Consider the following 13,629-nt stretch of genomic DNA (forward strand, 5'->3'; position numbering starts at 1 on the left):
CTGAATAACACCTTTCCCTCCCAAAAAAATGTAATTGTTTAACATGTGGGAGGAATCCTTTGGAGGCGAGACCCGGTAATGTGGCTGTGTGAACATATTTATGTGCCTACAATCTGATTAATACACACACACACACACACACACACACACACACACACACACACACACACACACACACGCACACACACACAACAGTCTCCCTCTTTCCCTCCAGCTCCCGTGCTCGCTCTCCCTCATTCTGGCTCTGTTGCCAAGGCTACCGCACAGCCTCTTGCTGCATATACCTAGACGAAGCCGCCGCCTGGGTCTCTCTCTCTCTCTCTCTCTCCTCCAGGAAACAAACAAAAGAAAAACCTTTCAGTCGCTTCATTCCTCACGCAAACACTCACTCTCAGATTCTGCCTTTTTCCCCAAACGCACGTCCTCTGCCCCTCAGCGTCGGCCTGTGTCCTTCTCACACGCAAACACGCTCCTCTCTTCTCCCACAGAGAGAGAGAGAGAGAGGGGGGGGGGGGGGAGAGAGGGGGGAGCAGTGAAGGGATTGCCGTGGTCCTCGGCGTTTGTGCTCCTGGTCTTTGGCTCAGAGGGAGCAGAGCGGCAGATGGTGATTTGAAGACGGGCTCGGCCAGGTAAGAGGACTTATCCCAACCCAGACTTAACGGTTCGGGGTGAGTGACGGCTGCAGCCCTCCTCTACTCCCTCTGTCTCTGCCTCCCCCCCCCCGTCTGTGGCTGTGCGACACGAGGTGAATGCCAATTTCTCAGCGAAGCCCCCGCTGTTCATGTGGCTGCTGCGTTTTTTTCCTGGCTGTGAAAAAGGAAGGTAAGGACGCAGGGATGCTCTGTGTGCTCCGGCCTCGTTTTCTGATTGTTAGAACTCATCACTCGCCAACAGGTTGCTTCTTCCCTCGTATATAATTATTATTCTTCAGCGCTGGATGCCCTCTGCGTTGTGTATCGCGTCTCTGTGACAATGACGGAGTCACCGGAGCGAGATGCAACAGTCCACCTCCCTGGGTGATTCACTACTGGTCCGCCCCGCTCTGCACCGTGTGGTCGCTCCAGCTCTCCGTAGCCATCTACGTGATGTGAATGGAGTTTTTGCCTCAGCATGAATGACTGCAATTCCTGCACTGGTGTTTCGATGCAGTGCAATCACGTAACGGCAATTATTTGTTACCGGGAATCCACATTTATGTTCTGCAGACTGTATCATCCCCCCCACCCCCAATGTAGCACATTTCAATCATTCATACTGTATTGCTTTGACTGAATTGTGAGTTTTCTACAAGTGTTAATACAGTTTCTCATTGAAATGCCACCCCGGGGGGCTGCGGTGGGAGATTGTAGGAGTGTGTGTAAACAATAGAGCTGATGGATCATCTGTCTCTGTGGTGGACACGAGGAAGCTGCGGGCTCCAAAGGCCACAGCGAGCTGAGTGCATTGATGCCGGGATTCTCCCCGTGTGAGCATGTATGACGGAGAACGGGTTGACGAGGCAGGTCTCGGCCCTCGTTGACTTTATCTTAAGTTACCATCCCGTCATCGCTTTTCAGTAAGAGCTTCCTCTTACCTCGTCCCCGCTGCCACACTCAGCACTTTGGCAACGCGCTCGATGCTTCAACCTCAACGCGCTTTTGAGCAACCCGGGAACAGGAAATGCTGCTGTAGATTTGCTGTGTCGCTGGGGACATAAAGCGAAACACATCCTGCACATTTTTAAAGGTTGCCAGATTTAGGCACAGATTTCCAGATGGATGTTTACTCAGGAATGTCCATTAAAACAAGAGACAGCTGTCAGCAAAAAGAAACTGCAGGAACAGAGCCTCACACAGTTGTCAGCAAACAGCACTTTCTGGTCCAGAGTTCTGATCTGGGGAGTTTATGTATCATTAAACTAAAGATCTCCCCAACAAACGACAGGGTCTAAACGGCGAGTATGTGTACAATATTTGTGTACAAATGAGCCTTGGTTTGTTAGAGAAAAGGAGTTTTTGAAGGGTTAAATTCAGAGCCTCATTAAAGACACCAAGCTAAAATCCTCAGTATTATTTCCTGAATTTGACATTTTATTTTGTGATTTTATTATTTTTTTGCATATGAATTCTGCAAACTCGGTACATAAGAATTCATTTCTTACTTAGAGATCTAGAGTTCCTGTCAGGGGGAAGAGACAACAACACACATGTTGGGATGTAAGATTAAATGGTTGACCGTTCATCTCCGGTGTCTTTTCAAAAGATGTGAATCATGTGTTTGTAAAATCCAAGCTACAGTCCCGGGGAAATGTACCCAATATTTCACCACTAGCACTTAACCAACCACAGCGAACAGAATAAGCTCAAATATTTACCTCAAAGAATCAAAGCAAAGAGATTTTTTTTTGACAAACTTGAATATTGTCACTGCTCTCCCACAGTGTATGTTTTCTTCTTTTCATTTTTCATGCAGTGTGTCTTCCAGTGTGTGTGTGTGTCATACAGTATATGTTGGTTGCCGCGGTTACCAAAACGCCAACCTCACTGCGTCATTGCCTCAGACAACCTTCACACTCAAATGTCCATCTATTGTTTGAAAACGGAAGCAAACAGAACTTTCTCAGCTGTTATACAACCCAATCTATGTGTGTTTGTGTGTGTGTGTGTGTGTGTGTGTGTGTGTGTGTGTGTGTGTGTGTGTGTTAGTCCATTGTATGTATGCACGTTGCCATGACTACAGGGCGGGCTAACTGGCGTCATCACTTCAAAACCACCTTCGCAGCAAGCAATGAGAGCTAGAAAGGGACAGAAAGCAGCTCCCCGCTGGTCCACACCTGCACTGTCTCTCACTAACACACACACACACACACAGCGAAACGCATCTCCTGCTACTGGTGTAGTTTCATATTCCGCTGAGCTCACCTCATTCGTTCAACAGGGTCCAGCGGCAAAGAAGGGGAGGAGGGGAGGTGAGGGGGAGGAGAGGAGGCTTGACTTCATGCATACTGAATTGAATGAAGCAATCTAAATGTGTTTCTGAGGGAGTCTGCTTAGCCTGGCTCAAAAAGGGAGGGAGGGAGAGAGAGAGAGAGAGAGGTAAAGAACTACTAACAGTTTACTGTGTCACCTTACATCACCATCCTCCACTCATGAAACACATCTGGGAGCTGACAGTGGTTTGTTTTATTTCAAGTTATGAAGAAATGAGATGTGGTTGGCTTCTGTCTTCTGTCCTTCAGATTTCACTCCGCCACACAATGGCTGACAACGGCTGGTTGCCACGGGATACAGGATTTATCTTGATCATGTGATTTGACTCCCACCAGTTTCCTGCCATCCATCATAGGTGAGTCATGTGACTGGCTGTTCAGTTTTTTTATTTTTTTCCCATCCCAGTAGACCAACTGGAAAGTCATTTGCATAGTTAGTTCTTAGTCATTGATTTAAAAAAAGAAACTTCAAAACTCACAGGTTAACATTTTTGCCACGAACAACGGATTCAGACAAAAGTGATTTGTGCACAAACACTAACTAACACTTCCACTCTCACAGGCCCCCACATTCACACATCCGCACACACCACGTGGCGATAATCAGCCAAATGTACAAAACACCCTTTTTAATTGTTGAAGGACAAAAGTGCAGGACGGAAAAGGACTTTGAATACACTGCTGACTGATACAGGTAGGCTGTGTGCACGTGTGTGTGTGTGTGTGTGTGTGTGTGTGTGTGTGTGTGTGTGTGTGTGTGTGTGTGTGTGTGTGTGTGTGTGTGTGCGTTGTCAGTAGATGATAATGCTCGGGACAAATGAGAGGGATGAGAGCTACTCTGTTGCCAAGGCGACGGACAGGGCCGTAAACACGCTACCCCTGACTCATCTCTCACAATAGAGCATCTCTCTCACAAACACACACACACACACACACACACACACACACACACACTTGTTCATCCAATAGAGTCCAATCCGAGGAAGACAAGAGGATCCGGAGATGAGAGCCACTCCAAGCCGCTTAGCTATGCATCTGAATAGGCCTGTGGAATAATTAAGACCCTCTGTCACGTACACGGCCATTTAAAAAACAAAACCTGTCAACACAACGTGACAAACACAGGCAACATGTAATTGAAATGAAAATCAACACGTAGTTTGGTTGCATTTATTTCTGCGTGACAATTTAAAGTGGGATATTTCTTAATTTTGTACACAAGAGGACAAAAAAACAGCAATTTTTTTTTTTCAATTGTTGATGCAGATCAATGATTAATCGCTTTTCCCCACACGGCTCAAAACATGGCAATGGCTACGCTAACAGTGCTAACAGCCCAAATGGTGCAAACAAAGGCAACAGTGCAGACAGAGCCAACAACGCTTCCCTGGGGGAGAACCGGACACTTTGGCAATGGCTGATTATTGAAATAGCATCGTTAAAGAAACAACTAAATCACACACTATATATTTATTTTATTTGAACAGTGTGTTCATGAATATTTTTCATTTAACAGGGGTATCATGACCCGCCGGCTGAACAGTTCCACCCGCTCCCACACTGAGGACTCCATCTTTCTGAGGCCTGACGAGGACCCCGTCTGGCTAGATGAGCCCACTAAGACTGATAAAATAGCCGACGGAGAGCCTGAAAAAGATGACCAAAAGAGCCTAGATGGACCCGCGGGGGGCCAAAGCCCTCCGGCAGATGATGTGTTCATGCAAAAGGTGTATTCCATCGTGCTCGAAATCAACTGCTGGTTCGCACTGTTCGTCGTCTCCCAAGTCACGGTATGTGACGTGAATAACACTGTATGATTACAATTAAATGTGATAGCCCTCCTGCACACACGTTGGTTTGCAACTCGGCATGTATTGTCGACCACTAAAATCCACAAATCTAAGCCAAAATGAAATGTCAGAGCTAGAATGGGACGCAAAATGAATAATAAGTGCTGTAAAAGCAGCAATGATTATGACACTAGTTCAGCATGGGGTCAATTTTACATTATTATGCCTGCGTCTCCTTCTCTTCTCGGTTCTTTTGCATCTGAGAGAATCCCCAGTGCTGCCTGATCACCAGTGCATGGATGACAGGTGAGTTCACAGTGACAGTCTGTCTTCCTCTCTCCTCCCAGGGGTACGCTGTGTTTTTTCTGGCTGAAGGAAATGGACCTCTCTCTTCGCTCTTCAAAGCCCTGCAGATCATTGACTTCTACCTCGGCCTCATCTTACAATGCTGCCCAATTTTTGGAACGGAGGTAAGTGAATGGAGCTGTGTTTTTTGGACGGAGGGTTAAAAAAAGAAGCCCATGGAGATTGCCGACTCTAGTGTGGTTGCATCTAACTGCCTCTCCCCTTGTCTTTTCCTCTCTGCACCGATCAGACCACGATGTTGATGAGGGAGGTCGTGAACAACAAAGAGCACAAATGGATTCTCAATGGAACTGCAGTCATTGGTTTTGGCATCTGTGCTACAATGGTAAGAAAACTGGGGATTGTTTTACAGTATTTTTATTACACAGTATTTTCTACATTATTTGATTTCTTGTTTCTTGTTCTTTTGAGTTTGCATCCTTATGGTTGAAATGCACTTATCGTAAGTCGCTTTGGATAAAAGCGTCAGCTAAATGACATGTAATGTAAATGTGACAAATATGGTGGATGTTGAATTATTGTCACTCAAAGAACCCTGACGACTTTGTAAAAAAAATACACTTGATGGATTATTTACTTCTTTATTTTGCAGGTTTCTTGCTCGCTTGATGTGTCTTGGCTCACACACAATCGCTGCTTTCTTCCACTTGTACTCTGTCCAGGTTTACAACGCGGTGAGTAAGTGGCGCAGCGGCACTGGCTTGTGGTGGACGGGGGCCGCGAGGCGGGACGCTGGGGATCGGCGTCAGTCCGTTAGCCGACAGCCCTCCTTCACCCTGTCAGAGTGGACGGACGCTCAGGAGGACCTGCTGGACATCGACCCCGTGCCTCAGACGCCGGTGTTTGAAATAGGCAATGACATCAAGACGGAGGGAGACGCCGCCACGCTCACTGTCACACCGGTGGGGCTTCAGGAGAGGTCAGTGGTGGGCTGCGAAACAAGACAAGCTATTGTGGCAAGTTATTTTTGGATACGGGGGATAGAGGCAGCTAAATGCATTGGTATGACTCAACATGTATCACACAGGAGGGGCTCCAACGTTTCCCTGACATTGGACATGTGCACACCGGGCTGCACTGAGCCCTACGGCTACGGAGGCCAGCTCTCCCCGAGAGACCAGACGGCCAAGGAGTACCTCCGACAGGGAACCAACAGCCTGACCCCCGCCATGCTACACACACGGGCCGTGGACGACCAAAGCCTGCAGGCTGAGTTCTATGTGAGCACAGCGACGGCAGCTCACCCGCCTACACACTTTAGATCAACAGACTGAGACTCACCGGAAAAGATGTACGCTGACACAAACACATAGACAGAGCCCACCGATGCACACACACACACACACACACAGAGCGCTGCACACACCCGTAAGCTTTTCCACTGCGTGTCAGTGGGCGACGGAAGGATAGATAGAGACATATTTGCATACGAAAAACCCGCAGAGGATTCTAGCGTCTGCGAGGCAAAGAAGGATGCATGTTCTCAAGGCCACACAAGGATGCGAGTAGAATCACATCTCGCACACAAGAGAGAGCGGCCGTTAAGTCTGAAGGTCGGTGAAGGACGTCGTCACGTGTGACGTACGATGTCCTTACGGTTCTTACGGCGGGGTTAGGACACTTCGTTTTCTATAAGGACTGATTGTTATTGCAGCCATTGTTCTGTGTCCATTGGCAGGAAACTCCCATGAACTTTGTGGACCCTAAGGAGTACAACTACCCGGGGCTGGTGAGAAAGAACCGCTACAAGACCATCTTACCCAGTGAGTACGGCTGCAACGCAGTCGATAAAAGACATCATGCGGTTGTAAATATTGTGAAAACGGCTTTTTGTGTGTCGCTTCTCTTGAATAATTTCACATGCTCATCAACTATTTACCTCAGGAGCTTTTGCAAAATGTCTATGTGTATGAGTATTGATATTCACTGAGACGCATCATCACAGCATCTTCTTCTTCTTTTTGAATCACAAAACACATCTCTCTTTCTTTCATGGTGACCTCACTCTATCATCCTGCAGATATACACAGCCGAGTGATCTTGAAGTCACTGGATGAAGACGATTTCCTCACTACTTACATCAATGCTAATTATCTTAAAGTAAGTGAAAATATGTGTGTTTGTAAGCTCTTGGCCCAGCACAACTTTATTCATGCTCCGTGGATAAGACCTCACATTCTCCATGTGTCCTGCTAAAGTGATTGTACGATACAACTGGCCATATGTGTGCGTGTGTCGCTCTGCAGGGCTATGGGGATGAGCAGTGTGCCTACATTGCCACCCAGGGTCCCACCGTGAACACAGTGGGGGACTTCTGGAGGATGGTGTGGCAGGAGAGAAGCCCAATCGTAGTGATGATCACCAACCTGGAAGAGAAAAACGAGGTGCGGCATGAATGAGTGATGCACTGATGGACAAACGGACAGATATAAGGTGATGATCACATGCGTATAAAATATCCACTTGTTTGTGCCTTGCAGAAATGTGCAGAGTACTGGCCTGAGGACACTGTGACCCATGAGGGCATCGAGATCACTGTCAACAGCGTAACCCAGGAGGACGACTACAGTCTGAGGGTGTTCACTTTGAAGGTAACACACAAAAAGTCTGTTTAGCATAACTCGCAATGCAGGCAAATACTCCGCACAACATTGATGAAAAACAAGTCGAGTGATCCAGTGAGCTAATTTTTCATAGACTTCTATTCACTCTTGACTTGTTTTGGCAAACAGAGCATTTGCTTCCTGTCACCTATTAAAAAGCACACAGGTTTAAGACACTTCTGCATTGAGTTACTTTTCAGACCCTTAGTTTGTCGCTTGATTAAGCATCTTTTGGACAAATTACAAATTAAACCTGTGGGAACAAACTACACAGACAATTCACAATTTATAGCTCGAGATTCTTGAAGAAAGGTCAGAGAACAACCAAAGTTCTTATGATTTATCATAGATTGTGAATGTTTCTACACAATTGCATTGAAATTCCTAAAACAATTTGCAGTGTGCACAAAAGTGGTGGATCTATAAACCTACATTGCCACTGAAAACACAACAGCAATTTACATGGAATTTGGAGTCCGTGTGGTATTGCATCAAGCCACACTTGATAATTCTATAAATACAGCCTGCATCTGATTACTAAGCACCAGGGGATTTGTATATAACTGTGCAAAGTTAAAAGCTTGTTAATGTTTTTTATCTCATGAATTTATGTTTCTTGTCAGACACAAATCATGCATTCCACTACGGGAAATAGAGGAATGGACTATAACGCCCTCATTTTCAAAAACTTTGTTTGTTTCTCGCTCTGTTTTCATTGTTGTCTACAAGGTAACAATTTGGGTACACATGCAGAGCAACAGGCTGATCGGCAATTATTCTCAGTGAGTCTGTCTCGTGTGGCTGTGTTCATGTCTGTGTGTGTTTGTGTGGCAGTCTGGGGGAGAGGAGCGCAGTCTGCAGCAGTACTGGTACACCTCGTGGCCCGACCAGAAGACTCCGGACAAGGCTCCGCCTCTTCTGGAACTGGTGCAGGAAGTGGAAAGGGCTAGAGAGGAAGCCCCGCCCTCTAGTGGCCCCGTAATCGTCCACTGCAGGTACATTTGTAGATCGTTTAGTGTGTTTTAACTACAAAATTGGTAGTTTTGAGCAGGAACGGCTGTTCACGGCATCTCAAATGGATTTCAGTCTGGACTTTAACTAAAAAGAAAACCCATCATTTGGCTTCTTCTGAGCCATTCAGATTAATTGATGGTTGCATGAATGATGGCCAGTGGTGCAGGTCCTGATGCTGCAGAGCATCCCACTAGCACCACCGTGTGTGACTGATGGTGAAGTGTTATTTTTATTAAATGCTATTAGTTTTACGCCAGATGTAACGGAATGCACACCTTCCAAAAAGATCAACTTTTGTCTCGTCAGTTCACAGATTATTTTTCCCAAAAGGCTTGGGGGATCATCAGGATATTTTGAGGAGATGGCAGACAAGCCTTTGAGTTCTTTTTTTGTCAGAAGTGGCTTTTTCTTAAAACTCTCCCATGGATGCTGTGTTTGCCCCGTCTCTTTCGTATTCATGAGTCGTGGACTCTGACCTTACCTGAGGCCAGTGAGGCCTGCAGTTCTTCACCTGTTGTTCTGGGGTCTTTTATGACCTCCTGCATGAGTTGTTGATGCACTCTTGGAGTAATTGTGGTAGGCCGGCCCCTCCTGCAAGGGTAATTTGTCAGGGAGAAGTAGTTTCATTAACAAATTAAATCAGTTTAAAAACAGCATTTTATATTTACTCTGCTTATCTTTGTCTTATCTCACAATTTGTCTGATTATCTGAAACATTTAAGGGGGCAAATACTTTTTCACAGCAGTGTGGGAGAATGAGGAGTTGAGATTTTCCAAAAGGCTTACGTTGACTTGATACGATATTAATGAAATGAATGGTGTGCTAAACAATACACCGATGCATCTATTTCCTCCTGCTTCCCTTTTTGCCCGTCTAACATTCTGTCTGCAGTGCTGGAATCGGTCGAACCGGCTGCTTCATCGCCACCTCCATCCTGTGCAAGCAGCTGAGGACTGAGGGTGTGGTTGACATCCTGAGAACCACCTGCCAGCTCCGTCTGGACAGGTGAGATATTCTTAGCCCTTATCCACGATCATGTCTTTCTTTAGGTCTTGGCGTCAAATCTGTTGTGAGAAAAGAATCAACAGTCAACGTATAGCTTCAGTTGATCTGGGCTCAAAACAAGAGCGACAGTAGTTTTTAACAAAATAACCAGGAAAATATGAAGGTTTTGCTGTTTTGCCCTTGAAGTAAGTTCACCATGGTATTCATGTCTCAAATAGTTTTACTCTGTAAATCTCACTATCATAATAGACTTTGGAGCTTTTTATAGCAGGAGAAGCAAGTGGAACAAATAACTAAATTACAACCTTATTCCATTTAATTGTGTTTGACCAGTCAGAATGTCACGTATTGTATCGGATGGTCTGATCAAGAAAACTAAATGAATAGCCCATGAATTTCTGCACAGGATCTCGGGTTGGACCGACTAACCAGCCATTCCGTGTGTTTGTCCCTCGCGTCCGTGTTCCTCAGGGGTGGGATGATCCAGACGTGCGAGCAGTACCAGTTTGTGCATCACGTCCTGAGCCTGTACGAGAAGCAGCTGCCTCACGCTGCGGAGGAGTAGAGTGAGCGCCGCAGCCCCCACTCGGACCGAGACACACCACTGTACACTGTACCTCCTCCGGCGGTACGCGCCACTCTACCTAGCATCATCTCAATCTCACCCTTTAACAAGTCCAAACCGTGTAGACGTCTCCGAGACAGGCGGGACGCAGAGTAAGTGCATTCTGGGCAGGACGGAGGGAGATGGGATTGGAAAAATCTTTATCAGACACTTCGGTGGTCCGCACAGTCCTGGAGAGCTGTAACAGTTAGGCCCCTAAATAATCCAAGACCAACATTTTACTTGCACTGTTTTTAAAAAGAAAAGTGTCTAAATCACCAAAACCTCATCATCTATTTAGCGCCCTGAAATACTGTGTTTACAGTTATCAAAAAGTTAAACTGGAGTTGAACTATAAACCGTTAAACTGAGACCATGTCAGTTTGCTCTAAGGAGGAAATTTGAGTTTCTTCTTCCAAAGTTAGTGTCAAGTGGCCCAATCAGCGCCAGCTTAATTCAAATCTACACAAACGATCAAAAAAGCTTGTTAGTAAATTCAAGTTAACTTACATCTCCTCTCATTCACTCCCATTGACTCTCACTTTCAATGTAAAAAAAAATAAAAAATAAAATCATGATAGAAGGCCTGCTTCAAATTTTGATGATTTCAGGAGACACCTCATCTTCAGGTTGCATGGTGCTAAGTGTTCATTAAAGGCATGTGCAATGTTATGGAACATAGGAATGTATAGCAATTAGGTTATTAATTAAATAATTAGGATTTCTGTGCAGTACACTGTATTACAGTTTTACCATACCTGCCTGTGCAGTCCTCGTGGCCCATGATGTTTACAGTAAACGACTCCTGTATTAAGGCCACATAGATTCAGAGGCGTCACGGAGCCACAGAGGCCAGAATTAGAACCAGACCATCGTAACAAAATCAATACAAAGCTCTGAAGGATCTGACGTGTGCACACCGGCAAGTGTAATGCACAGGAAAGCAAATTGTTTCATGAACAAAACGCGCACACGTATTGACGACAAAAACAGCCAATCTTCTTGTAAATGTCAAATTTTTATCATTAATGCCCTCAGAGTTACGTGCTCCGTGACGCTTCTGCTTTCAACAGTAGCTTAAACACATCCGTGAAGTAAGAAGCCCATGATTGTTGTATAGACAGACCAGACCTAATCTGTATGAAGCACAATAGACCGACTACGCTAGTCTCTGATGTTCAGCTGTAAACGTTCTTTTTTTTTTTCTCGTATCGTGTTTTGATTGTGTTTGGTTTATTGGATTGCATGTGCTGTATGGGACTTCATAGGTCCACAATCAAAGCGACGTGATTGGTTGTCCTGCTTTTTGTTGTGTAAAAGGGTTAAAGCGTATTATATGGCTTGCTCTCGGACGATGCTTTTGATACAGTTTGCTTTTGTGACACCAACCAGAGATATTTTTAGAACATTTTGATACAATCCTTTCGAGTAGATGCCTTGTGTATATTTCTGTTTACACCATGATGGAATGTAGCTCATACTGTGGATCAAACCATCGGTTTATATTGCAAGATTTGACAGAAGAAAATGTGACAACTACCTAAGTTACCTTAAGGTGAAGAAATTAATTAGATTATGTATAGTCTTCAGTATTATTACTTTATGCCTGTAGGCTTTGCTTTAATATGCTTTACTTTCTGTGTACGTTTTTATTGTTTTTCTTGGAGAATTTTTACCTCAGACTGAGTTTTTACGCAGTCCCCACTCGATTCCATCTGTGACTCAAGGCCACTGTCCGTTGACGACAAGAGAAATAATTGCTAAGTGTAAGGCAGCTAAAACAGTGAAGACAGTTTTCTATGTAACAAAAATTACGTCAACAACAACTGCTATCTTGACTCAATGCATCAAATCAACAATTATGATCATTATCAGAGGATGCAGTTAAATTGTCTGTCTGTAAATTGATCTGAGCCCACACAGGGTTCAGATCAATTTACAGACATCAAATAGCAAATTAAACTGCCAAAAGTATCTTTCAAGGGAAAACAGACTGGGATTCATAAGCAAAGCTACAATCTTCTGCTAGACTTTTCGACATAATCCTCTGATAATCCAGTCCAGTGTACTCGATTGAAAAGCTATTACACTGAGAGCTTATTTTCTTCTACCTGGTCCTCCTCCGGTGATCAAAATGGGGATGGCGCAATAGCCATACTATCAGGCATAAAACCAACCAGCAATCAGTATTCCTCCTCCTTGCTACAGTACCGCTTTAAGTTGTGAGTTTTTGCATCCAAATAAAGGTAGATTTTCATGAATCTGTGTTGCTCTCAGTGACTCTGAATCTATCACAAACACAAAAAGCTCCTTTTGTTCCGGTTACTGCACCAACAAATAGAACAAATGAATGAAGTTAAAGTATAACCTTGAGATTTATGACAAAGCTATATTGGCTTTGTGTTCAGCTGGATATGTAAAAAACGCACTGCTGCACTTTAGGGCAGTTAAATATTTCTACCACTTGGTGTCAGTACATACAAAATAATTACACGTCGGGCCAATAGCTCGTCCTGCATTCATCTGCCAGCTCGCTCACACGTGCAGTTGGCAGAGTGACAGAACAAAGGCTTTCAATCAAACAAAAGAGATTAGTTCTGTTTAGGGGAAGACATTTTGACATTTCATAGTAGGAACAGCGCAGTTGGATTAAATACTAATAGTGATGCATTCGACTGAGGCATGTTGCCTCTTTAGAATAGCTCAGTGTTATCAGCTGTGCTTTTCCAATCAAAACATGTCAAAATGTCGGAATTGAAAGGGTCCAGTCATGACACTGAAGTCCAACACCATCTGTTTTGTTAATGGTTAGCACAAATGCTGTACATGTTAATTTATGATAAAACATATAAAACAGAATGCTTTTAAAAAAAAATATTCTTGATGTCTCTTAAAGCCCTTTTAAAGTTATTTTCACTCATGTGCTTTTTCAGGGCTTTGTGAGCTGTGTGGGTGAGGCGGTGGACATTTTATTTTACTATAATAACGTAAATCCCAGCATGGCCTCACACAATTCCCACCTAATTAAAGGCCTAATCAGCCAGGGTAATTGAAAACACCTGTGTGGGTGCGTGTGCAGCCTTCAATTTCGTGTAAAACACGTTGGATGTTGTAATATCTTCGAGAAAGCCAGGCTTGTTTGTGCCACATGAAAGCCATTGTATGTTTTCTCAGCAATCTGAGTCAAGCAAATTAACAACTCAAAGCAACATTATTGTATGGGATCATTATGAAATAATAAAATAATAATCATATTTTCAAGCTGACTTGCTTGAAAC

General features: G+C 44.4%; 1 protein-coding gene across 4 annotated transcripts; it reads left to right on the forward strand.

The window, feature by feature from the left end:
- The first annotated feature begins 245 nt into the window (after window positions 1–245).
- Window positions 246–10,931, forward strand: LOC120809403 (tyrosine-protein phosphatase non-receptor type 5). 4 transcript variants are annotated; one of them, XM_078082793.1, is made up of 15 exons: window positions 535–629; window positions 765–822; window positions 3,218–3,324; window positions 4,485–4,758; window positions 5,106–5,228; window positions 5,354–5,449; window positions 5,787–6,043; window positions 6,152–6,344; window positions 6,803–6,887; window positions 7,145–7,224; window positions 7,371–7,508; window positions 7,605–7,715; window positions 8,562–8,722; window positions 9,634–9,747; window positions 10,219–10,931. In XM_078082793.1, the coding sequence occupies exons 4-15, from the start codon at window positions 4,492–4,494 to the stop codon at window positions 10,310–10,312; spliced, it is 1,719 nt and encodes a 572-aa protein (XP_077938919.1). In that variant the 5' UTR covers window positions 535–629; window positions 765–822; window positions 3,218–3,324; window positions 4,485–4,491; the 3' UTR covers window positions 10,313–10,931. The 4 variants fall into 4 exon arrangements, with proteins under 4 accessions (XP_040019114.2, XP_077938919.1, XP_040019115.2 ...); XM_040163180.2 differs by lacking the exon at window positions 765–822 and having other exon boundaries at window positions 246–629; XM_040163181.2 differs by having other exon boundaries at window positions 559–822.
- Window positions 10,932–13,629: the final 2,698 nt, after the last annotated feature.

The sequence above is a fragment of the Gasterosteus aculeatus genome, chromosome X, assembly GCF_964276395.1.
Source record: "Gasterosteus aculeatus chromosome X, fGasAcu3.hap1.1, whole genome shotgun sequence".
Lineage (NCBI taxonomy): Eukaryota > Metazoa > Chordata > Actinopteri > Perciformes > Gasterosteidae > Gasterosteus > Gasterosteus aculeatus.

What these genes read in the sequence shown, in the direction of transcription:
- LOC120809403 (XM_040163180.2), top strand. Translation starts at nt 4,492, where the DNA reads ATGACCCGCCGGCTGAACAGTTCCACCCGCTCCCACACTGAGGACTCC. An exon ending in ACCTGGAAGAGAAAAACGAG is followed by an intron (nt 7,509 to 7,604) that starts GTGCGGCATGAA and finishes TGTGCCTTGCAG; the next exon opens with AAATGTGCAGAGTACTGGCC. An exon ending in CCCGTAATCGTCCACTGCAG is followed by an intron (nt 8,723 to 9,633) that starts GTACATTTGTAG and finishes TTCTGTCTGCAG; the next exon opens with TGCTGGAATCGGTCGAACCG.